The sequence below is a fragment of the Hemiscyllium ocellatum genome, chromosome 12 (assembly GCF_020745735.1).
Source record: "Hemiscyllium ocellatum isolate sHemOce1 chromosome 12, sHemOce1.pat.X.cur, whole genome shotgun sequence".
Lineage (NCBI taxonomy): Eukaryota > Metazoa > Chordata > Chondrichthyes > Orectolobiformes > Hemiscylliidae > Hemiscyllium > Hemiscyllium ocellatum.
The window spans coordinates 75,047,559-75,058,949 of record NC_083412.1 but is presented as its reverse complement, the minus strand read 5'-3'; the positions used below and the strand labels follow the sequence as shown (position 1 = coordinate 75,058,949).

At 40.8% G+C, this 11,391-nt stretch overlaps 1 protein-coding gene across 2 annotated transcripts in view; it reads right to left on the bottom strand.

The window, feature by feature from the left end:
- Positions 1–643: 643 nt before the first annotated feature.
- Positions 644–11,391, bottom strand: part of epha3 (eph receptor A3) — a 241,809-nt gene continuing 231,061 nt past the window's right edge. For both annotated transcript variants that reach the window (XM_060833715.1, XM_060833716.1), the window contains exon 17: positions 644–1,561. In XM_060833715.1, the coding sequence (XP_060689698.1) occupies positions 1,456–1,561 (106 nt within the window). In that variant the 3' untranslated portion in view covers positions 644–1,455. The remainder of the gene's footprint in view (positions 1,562–11,391) is intronic.

The following is an 11,391-nucleotide window of genomic DNA, read 5'->3' as shown; positions in this document are numbered from 1 at the left end:
TAGAAAGTTCACACAAAAAAATTCCCATTTGAGCAAAACATAATTGCAAAAACAACAATCCAGGGATAGTGTAGTGCAGAAGGTACTCGATAATCTGTGCATGATTTAATTAGAGATGACACTGTTACTCCCAGGAGATATCACAGTGTTGCCTGACGAGGATGAAATGTTCTTTTCGAGTTATACATATATTGAAACTTGGATTCAGTCCACATCATGATCCTTTGAGGACTGAGGGACCTTTTTTTTCTGCTGTGAAATCCATCCCTGTCTTCACCCTGAAGTGACATTCTGTAAAATCCTAATACTGGCTCTAATAAAGCAGTCTGAGAACAATGTGCACAACACATGGACTCGGTCTGCAATTATGGCACACGGAAGGAATTGGAAACTTCTAATCTTGTATTATTTTTGGACACGGTACAAAATAAATACTCCCTCAGTCCAAAGAGGATTAATAAAAAGAAGTGCACAAGTACACAATGAACTTATGTGTATGACCCTATCAATCCAAGCTTAAGAAATTAAACTTCCACAACCATATAGGCCACATTTTTCAAATACATAGTTAAACATTTCAACTGCTTGGCTGTGATGTGTGTGTGTAATATAGACATCACAATACAAGAGAAAAGGCAAGATGTTGTGACAAAAATAGATAAAAAATTTAATGTAGATAATACATATTTCACAAAATTTTCAATACTGTGGGGGAAACATCATTTTTGAAAAATGCATTAACATTTGAATATGTGAATTGGGATACCTTGTATAGGCTAATGTTTAATGATAATCTGTGCACACTTCAACATGGCAGAACAATAGGAAAAGTTGGGAGGGGTCTTCACTCTGACAGCAAAGTCTAAAATATGGTCTATAAATTGTTTAAGACATAATGCCGTAAGATAGTCATTAAACTTTCCATTCACCGCAAGTTATCTAGTGCCAAATTGTATCGGGTTTCTTTTAGGAAATAATTTAATCAGTTTAAAAACTGAAAGCCACACTCAAGCTTGCATCACTTCTGCTGCTTCTAACTCATAGATTGGCTTACCACTGTCCAAAACATCATTTATCTTTCTAACTATAATTTTTTGTATTTAAAAAAAACAAAAAAGAAATTCCTTTCTTCCCTGTGACAGATTTTAACCAGATTTTCTTCTGCTGCCAGCCGCTGAAAGGTTTTGAGATTTTCATTGTTTTACCACCATAAATAATACTTAAACATACCACCTTTTTTTAAATATATAAAAAAGGTAGAAAACAGAGCCATCATTCCTTCTTTTTAAGGCATTTACACTTATAGAGTTTGAAAGTCTTTCATGTGCCACATCAACTGACCAAATTTTTTCTCATTCCTATGTGACCTTCATTGTATTAATACAAGTTCCCGTACTACGTCAGTGTCATCATCATTGGTTACATCCCTTGATGCACAAAGACTTGTCTTGTAGTTTACACTGCAACCGGACTGTTCTTGGTGTGTGTTTCCAGTTGCTTAATGCTGCTCACTATCTTTTTCTGATGACCAGAAAGAGTAACTCCCAGCTTCATTATGTCACTGCAAAAGAGGATAACAACAGTTACATTTTCTTTTGTTTTTGAAAAAAAATGCTTTGTTCCCTTTATTTTTCAGTACTTCTAAATCCACAATATAAACAAAGGATGCATGTCTGTCATTGTATATCTTCATTCCATTGCAGATAGAATTTGCCTTCATTAATCAATTATAAGCGAATGGTATTATGGCTTTGGTGTCACATTGCATCAACATGAAAGGGACAATGTAGTTTCAGAGACAGGCAAGCATATCATTTGCAACTAAAACTCTTGAGGCAAACACAATAAAAACAGGAGTTCTGAGTTGTCCAATAGGATGTAGATTTGTATCTGTTTGAGTTTAGTATCAGAGAAGCAGACTTTTTCATAGACATTTGCGCTATTGTACTGTTCACAGCCTGCCATCTACTGACATAGAAAAGCAGATAAGTAAAATCTGAAACCAAAGGTTTATGTTATTGCATCTCAGTTTTAATTCTGACTCATTTGAGGAATGGTTGTACTTTTCGGTGCTAGAATCTAACAGCAAAAACATGCAGGACTCCCCTCAATAACTTTGATCCACATATGATACATGGTAAAATGGAATAGGCAGGATTTCCCACCCTACTATCAGAGGGTTCGCAGGTAAGATAACAGAATTCTGAGAGGCCTAGATAACGTGGGCATGAAGGAGATGTTTCTACGAGTAAAAGGCAATAGGACCCGAGGATACAGTCTCAGAGTGAAGGGACAACCCTTCAAACTGAAGTGAGGAGAAATTTGTTCACCTAAGAAGATGGTGAATCTATGGAACTCATTGCCACAGAAGGCTGTGGAGGCCAAGTCATTGAGTGAATTCAAAACAGAGGTAGATAGGTTTTTGATTAGTAATGGGATCAAAGGTTGTTGGAAGAAGGTGGGAAAATGTGGCTGAGAAACACATTAGCCATGTCTGAATTGTGGAGCAGGCTTGATTGGCTAATGGCTTAATTCTGCTCCTAAATCTTATGGTTTTATGATCTCGTGGGTGTGACACTTATAACTACCATTAGGGAATGCTCTGAAGAGGGCTCATTCCTGCTGGAGGCAGGAAGTCTACCCCTCACTCAGGAAGGCAGACAGCTGCTGGCTATCTGATTGACCAACATATCTATAGTTCCAATCATGCTACCAGGAGCAGCAACCACTGCCGGGAATATAAGCAGTCCCACTAGTACTGTAGTTGTAGGATCAATAGTAAGACAAAAGGGAAGCCCAGTGGTGGAGGGAAGAAGTAGAGTTGGGATTTATGGGTGGTGGGGTAGTCGAAGAGTTCCTGATTTCAGGACCAGAGAGGTTCTAGAAGATATGGAAAGCAAGGCCAGTCATAGAGGTAGCCACCCTCCTCTATTTCCCACTTGACACCCAAGCAGGATCATCTGTCAGGATTCCTCACCATCCTTGAATTCCACCCCCCAGCAACAAAATTATGGCTGGGCAAGCAGCTCTTAAGTGGCCAATCAAGGGTCTCAAATGAGGTGAGAGTGGGAAAGAAGAGGCTTTGCCCACTCTCAAACTTGGTGCCAGATTGATGTAGCAGGGTAGAGGGAATGCAAACCATTGAATTTTGCAGATGGTCCCTCTCACCTGAAACAGGCTCAGGGATGACAGTAGAATTGCAGCCAATGTCAAACATCAAGGGACATGCAGAACACAACAGCAGTGGAGTCACAAACATTCAAATATTTTACTTTGGTTGAATGCAAATTAGTACATGATCTTGGACACGACATGTCTGAAAAATGTGGCAATAATTTCCAAGCTTTTACTGTATTGACTATTCCTGCTATTCCTAGCCCTATGAAGAGTTAATTAACTATCTCCAAAAGGAAGAAGATGAGCTTTTTGGAGTTGCCTCCTGAACGTCCATGTGCACATTCCCCATTTGCATTTGAAAATCATGGCTGGAGTCTTACAGAACCACAGAATTCAGACTGTTTCATCTTGGACTGCTGGTTCATCATTTAGCTTTAAGCATCTATGAAGCAGCGATTGTTTTACTGCTGCGATCAACCGCTAGATGTCATGGAGAATTAAGCCCCAGTACGTCTTTTCCTTTACTGTCATTGATACATGGTAGAAAATGAAGATACTGTGACTACATGGGAGTGCATATATTTATCTTTATCATTTTCAGTTTTGAGGTGCCAGGGTAGCGGAGTTTGATTTTGCTCTTACTAAGTACTCATATTGCCATTTCAAGAGAAACCAATGGATAGCAAGCAGAGCAGGCCTCTTGGCCTAGTTCAATGATACTGAGTGCGTGTCTCTACCTCTGACTGAAGTCAAGTAACTCAAAAGGAGAGTAGCATTCCAGCTGGAGGGATTATTGCCTGTATGACTCGGGACCACATTAAGATATATATCCATCCTGAGCCAATGGGACAAATCTCTGAATGCTCAGTTAATTAAGTCAGTTTCGGACATCTTTGAAATGTGATTAATGAATTCTAATTGAACGGTTCTGTGATATTTACTGTTAGTGTTTAGCATATTAAAGCAAACAGATCACTGGAGTAGTTAAAGCAGCTGTCAAGAAATAAACCAGCTTCATCCAATATCGGACAGCATTTCAAATGAAGTATCCAATGTTATAAAATGAAAAAGGAGGGGATGCTAGTTGTTAGAATGGATCAGACAGGGAACTTTCATCTCTGGATCTCAGAGGGATGACATAAAAGTCTACTGGCTGTAAGGGACCTGGTTGGACTGAGCTTGGCCCATCTCAAAGCCACAAAGTCTCACAATTGGCACAATGTGGTAATTTCACTCAGAAAGGCCATTGGACGGCTAATGTTCTGTGGGTGAAATACTGATGTTCTTTTTGAAGCTGAGGTTTTTGTACACTGTTGTTTCTGTTTTACTAATACTGTAACTGGATATTTTTTTAAAAACTGAAAACAAGCTCTGCAGTTTTAGCCAGATTGGAAAGCACTGCTTCCTTTTAATATACTGCAGCTTGGAGCAGTTGATATGAGCCTGTTGTTCCCTGGTTATAGACAGGGACAAAAATCAAACTACTCATTCTTGGCTCAAGGAGACAAGTTTCCGATTTCCATCTCTGGTTATAATTCTTAATTTCCAACAGCAGTATTTATTCCTGCTGAGGGGAACATTTGGCACTGCAGTAAGCTCCCAGGACTATTTTTCTGAGCTGCTAGCCTTCAATCAGAAGTTGTTAGATACAGTAGCAGGCATTTCCTGTTTTGAACATGCTTGGTCAGGACCCTTTTTGTTCTCTTTATGGAATCATCCGTTAAATTGCTTGGTGTTCAGAATTTTACCATGAAGAAAGATTGATTGGCAGTGTTTTTCTATTTGAAAATGAAGATTTCATGTCCAGCTTTGAAACATTTTTGTATGCCCCTAGGAAAACTCTTACTATTACTTACTGGACAACAGTCTAGAAGCAAATGTACTACTTCCCTTTTCAAACAAATCCAACACTGAACAAGAAAAATTACAGTTTCCATTCTAACAAAATAAAAGTGATTCAATTGGCGAATATTTAATGCTTGTCTAATTCTATTTAATTTTTTTTAACATAGAATAGGGCAACATCTCAGTACATAAGTGCACCAGTTCCCATTAACACAGTTGTCATCAAATATATACTCAATAATCCCATTACATTAGTTTCTGCATTAATCCATCTTCAGAAAACATTTTCAAAAGCATCAAAATGGGAATTAAATCTTGAATTTACTAAGTTGATGAACTATCCTTCAGTAATCTAAAGAGCTGTATGACTCTGTGACTCCATGAGATCCTTATTCAGTGAAAACACAGAAGGCTAATATATATTTAAATTGGTTGTTGTGCACACGTGAATTAAAATAAATTCTTTTTGATTCTATATGTGTACAAGATGTTGAGAGGCATAGGTAGAATGGATAGCCAGAGAGTTTTTCCCATGGTTGAAATATCTATCATGAGGGGGCATAATTCTAAGTCATTGAAGGAAGGTTTAGAGGAGATGTCAGACATAGACTTTACTCAGAGAGTGGTGGGTGCATGGAATGCATTGCCAGCAGTGAAAATAGAGTCAGATACACTAAAGACATTTAAGTCACTCATGGAAGATAGTACAATGAAGGGTATGTGGGTTAGTCTGATCTTAGAGTAGGATAGAAGGGTGGCACAACATCGAGAACCAAAGGATCTGTACTGTGCTGGAAAAGCACAGCAGATTAAGCAGCATCCGAGGAACGTTTCCTGATGAAGGGCTCTTATCCAAAACGTTGATTCTCCTGTTCTTTGGATGTTGCTTGACCTGCTGTGTTTTTCCAGCACCACACTCTCGACTCTGATCTCCAGCAACCGTGCTATGATAAAATACTGGGAAACAATCCACTTTCATGTGGCTGAAAGGATCCATGTAGTGGTTTGGCCCGCAGTGTTGTTTTTAAAATACTAATATTCATTTCTTTAACAATTTAATAAGGATCTTCAGCTTGCACCAAATGTCAGCCGAGAGTAATCAAACCTCCCTGTTGGCATTAGATCTCAGCCAAACAGCCTTATGTGTTCATGAACTTGGAAATAGTGAGAACTTCAGATGCTCAAGAGTCAGATTGGATAGAGAATGGAGCTGGAAAAAGAACAGCAGGTCAGACAGCATCTGAGGACAAGGGGAGTGGATGTTTCAAATCGGAACCTTTCTGAATGCAACTATTAAAAAGTAGGGTGAGAATTCCTAACTTTTCAATTCCACAGTTCTGATTTTTAACTCTGGGCAGGAATCATGCATGTTGGATTTGAATGGAAAGCCTAAATGATTGCATTATTGTCTTAATTGCTATCTGAGTTCAGTCTCTGGCCAAGAATAAGCTACAGGGAATAGATAGTGAGGGATGCAGCAATGACAGGGACTCGAATGTAAAGGGTAGAAAGTTCGATTCTCTCTTTTTGGAAACGGTCAGTGTTTGGTATTTGTATGGCACAAATATTACTTGCTATGCATCAGTCCAAACCCGGATGTTGTCCAGGTCATGCTGCATATTGACAGATACTGATTCAGTTATCTTAGCAGTCACAAGTGATGCTGAAAATTGTGCAAGGGCGGCACGGCGGCTCAGTGGTTAGCACTGCTGCTTCACAGTGCCAGGGTCCCAGGTTCAATTCCAGCCTCAGGCGGCTGTCTGTGTGGAGTTTGTACATTCTCCCTGTGTCTGTGTGGGTGTGCTTCGGTTTCTTCCCACAATCCAAAGATGTGCAGGTCAGGTGAGTTGGCCATGCTAAATTATGCATAGTGTGAGGTGCACTAGTCAGAGAGGATTGGGTCTGGGTGGGTTACTCTTCAGAGGGATGGTGTGGACTTGTTGGGCGAAGGGCCTGTTTCCACACTGTAGGGAATCTAATCTAATCTGCCCTTATGATGGGCAGAGAAGGAGTGCTACCCCTTTCCAAATGGTTGGCTACAATCCATTGATCCAGTCCTACTAATGGTGAGTTGCTGGTCAAAGCACAGCAGGTTAGGCAGCATCTCAGGAATAGAGAATTCGACGTTTCGAGCATAAGCCCTTCATCAGGATTCCTGATGAAGGGCTTATGCTCGAAACGTCGAATTCTCTATTCCTGAGATGCTGCCTAACCTGCTGTGCTTTGACCAGCAACACATTTGCAGCTGTGATCTCCAGCATCTGCAGACCTCATTTTTTACTACTAATGGTGAGGCCCATGTTATATTATTAAGGGCGCACTTCACTGGATAGTTAGAATGCTTACTTAATCAGATAGTAGTCCCCTTTAAAGATGTTAATGATGGTCCTATAATATTCCCAAGGCCCTAATTGCCACTGCAGAGCTCAGTTGGATGCAGCCACTCTGTTCACACAGTCTACAATCCATTAGAGGAGCAGGCCACAAGGCAAGTCTCAATTTATCTCGCTGGGGCCGGAGGTAGCCCAGTGTTATCACAGGCTCCACAAATGATCCCGTGCCTCCATACTAGGAATTAGGAGCAAACAACTGGTTTGGGGCACTGAATGTTCCTCCACAAGTCACTAGTCCTATCATCATAAGGCTCAGCCCTCAAAATGGACGGAATTGGACTAACCAAATACTACAATAAAGAACAACATCTTTGAAAGGCTTTTCTTTAAAGAATAGAATTATAGGCTTTTTGCTCAAATTAAGTTGATCTTTATTGGAAGGTTATGATGAAAAGGAAGAGCAGTCCTTTTAAAAAATGATAAGAATATTAAAGACTCAAAAAGAATACGATGACATCAGAAAGCACAAAGACTGAAATTTCAAATACAGTACATCTACTGGTTTTCCTTGTTTTAAACAATATCCCTAAAAATTCCAACAAGTTTATCAAATATGATTTCCCTTTCCAATATCTGTGTTGACTCTGTGCAATTTTACCATTTTGTTCCAAATGTCCAGTTATCACAGTTTTTATAATAGACCTTAACAGTTTTCTGACTGTTGATAAAAATGAACAGGTCTGTAACTTCTCCCACCACCCTCTTTCTCCCTTAGTAAATAGTAGGATTGTATTTGCTACATTCCAGTCTGCAGAAACCTTTCTAGAGATTAGGAATTTTGGAAGGTAACCACCATTGAACACTTGAGATGAAACTCATGTGATCTGGGGCATTTATTAACCCTAAATCCTATTAACCTTTCAAATACTACTTCTTCATTGATACCAATTTTGTTCAGTTCTTCCATTTTTCAAGTCCTTCCTCTGTTTAGAATTTCTGGGAAATTCACATCTTAAAATTTTAAAGGACTATGAAGCCAGACACAAACTAACTGTTTAGTTTCTCCACTCCGACCCGGTTCACCACTGAAGAATCTCTTGTTCCCTACCTGCAATGGTCCCAGACTTGGCCTCGCTAATCCTTTCCTATTCATGTACCTAATGAAGCTTATAGATTCTCGTTTTATGTTCTGCACTAGTTTGCGTTCACGCTCTTTTTCTCTTTCTTAAGCTACTGTCTTGAGCCACTGCAATCCACCCACTGTGGGTTGACCTACAATGACATTACGGAGGGAATTTCAGGATTTTGACCCAGCGACAGTGAAAGAACGATGATGTATTTCCATGTCAGGATGGCGAGTGGTTTGGAGGGAAACTTGCAGGTGGTGGTGTTCCCATGTATCTTCTGCCCTGGCCCTTTTAGATGGAAGTGGTCACTTGATTGGACAGTGCTGTCTGAAGATCTTGGATGGATTTCTGCAGTGCACCTTGTAAACGGTACACACTGCTGCAAATGTGGGTCGCTGGTGGACAGGGTGGATGCATCTGAATGTAATGTCAAACAAGTGGGCTGCTTTGTCCTGAATGGTATCACGCTTCTACTGAAACTGTTCCAGACAAGTGAGGAGTATTCCATTACACACCTGACTTGTGCCTTGTAGATGATGGACATGCTTTGAGGATCAGGAGGTGAGTTACTCGCCATAATATTCTGAGCCTCTGACCTGCTCTTGTAGCCACTGTGTTTAAGTGGCAGGTCCAGTTGAGTTTCTGGTCAATGATAACACCCAGGATGTTGATGGTGGGGATTTCAGTGATGGTGACACCACTGAATGTCAATGAGTGCTGGGTAGATTGTCTCTTATTGGTGATGGTAATAGTCTGGCATTTGTGTGGTGTGAACGTTACTTGCCACACATCAGCCCAAGCCTGGATATTGTCCAGTCTTGTTGCATTTGAACATGGACTGCTTCAGTATCTGAAGAGTCATGAATGGTGCTGAGCATTGTGGAATCATCAGCAAACATCGCCACTTATGACGTTATGTTGGAAGGGAAATCATTGATGAAGCAGCTGAAGATGGTTGGGCCCAGGACACTACCCAGAGGGACTCCTGCAGAGGTGGACTGAAGCTGAGATGACTGACTTCCAATAACCACAAGCATTTTCCTTTGTGCCATGTATGAACCCAACCAGTGGAGAGTTTTTGCCCGATTCCCATTGATTTCAGTTTTGCATCCTTGATGCCACACTCAGTCAAATGTATCCTTGATGCCTTAGGCTGTCACTCTCACCTCACCTCTGGAATTCAGCTCTTTTGTCCATGTTAGAACCAAGGCTATATTGAGGTCAGGAGCTGAGTGACCCTGACAGGATTCTTGCAAAGATGCCTACCTTGAAGAAGTTCTCCTCCTCTCTCTACAAGAATCTCAGTGAGTCTCTCTCTCTCTCACTGCAACCCCCAGGTCATCTCCTCTGCCCTGCCTCATGACCTGTCCTATCTGCCAATCTTCCTTCCCACCTATCCACTCCACCCTCACCTCCATCCACCTATTGTACTCTTGGCTACCTCCTCCCCAGCCCTACCCCCCCCCCTCCCATTTATCACTCCACCCCAGAGGCTCCCTGCCTTCATTCCTGATGAAGGGCTTCTGCCTGAAATGACAATTTTCTTGCTCTTCAGATGCTGCCTGACCTGCTGTGCTTTTCCAGCACCACTCTAATCTGGACCCAAACTGGGCATCACTGAGCAGATTATTGATGATCAGGTGCTGCTTGATAGTGCTGTTGATGACACCTTCCATCCCTTTACTGATCAAGATTCTATGTCTTGTTCCTTTATTCTAAGATCTTCTCTTACTAATGTATTAATCATGTTTCTTCTGAATGGTGCAATCCCACCCCCTTTTCCTTCCAGTTATCACTACTCAATGTTCTTGCCTATTTAATTCTCAGTCTTGGTCACTCTGTAGCCATGGCAAGTAAATCATAGCCATTTAGCCAAATTTGTGCATTCAAATAATCAACCTTTTTTTTGTAAATGGTTTGTACCTTTTTTTAAAATAGGGAGCTTTACATTCAATGAAGAACGCTGTTTTTTTCTATTATAGTTTACATTTCTCATTGGAATGTACTGTTCAATTAGTTGACATTTTTTTCACAGGACTTGGTGCTTTAATTGTGCACTTCGAGTTGTTTTGTTCAGAGTTTCATGGCCCTTGTGCCCAATATCACAAACTGGCTGATGTATAAACCATGACATCATTTTAATACCTTTGTGCGTGTGTACTGCTGCCCTCTGATTGTATTAATGAAGAAACAGTAAAAGCAGCACAAGATTCTGTGTACCTTTACAGTCTTACAAAATGACAGTGGTTAAACATCAAGCGTAGTTCACAGGTTGTCAAGTACTTTGGGGTATAGAATCATAGAGATGTACAGCATGGAAACAGACTCTTCGGTCCAACCCATCCATGCCAACCAGATATCCCAACCCAATCTAGTCCCACCTGCCAACACCCGGCCCATATCCCTCCAAACCTTTCTTATTCATATACCCATCTAAATGTCTATTAAATGTTGCAATTGTACTAGACTCCACCACTTCCTCTGGCAGCTCATTCCATACACGTACCACCCTCTGTGTGAAAAAGTTGCCCCTTAGGTCTCTTTCATATGTTTCCCCTCTCCCCCCAAAACAATTCCCGCTAGTTCTGGACACCCCCACCCCAAGGAAAAGACTTTGTCTATTTATCTTACCCATGCCCCTCATGATTTTGTAAACCTCTATAAGGTCACCCTTCAGCCTCCGACGCTGCAGGGAAAACAGCCCCAGCCTGTTCAGCCTCTCCCTATAGTTCAAATTCTTCAATCCTGGCAACATCCTTGTAAATCTTTTCTGAACCCTTTCAAGTTTCACAATATCTTTCCAATAGAAAGGAGACCAGAATTACATGCAATATTCCAACAGTGGCCTAACCAATGTCCTCTACAGCCTCAACATGACTTCCTAACTCCTGTACTCAATACTCTGACCAATAAAGGAAAGCATGCCAAATGCCTTTTTCACTATTCTATTTACCTGCGACTCCACTTTC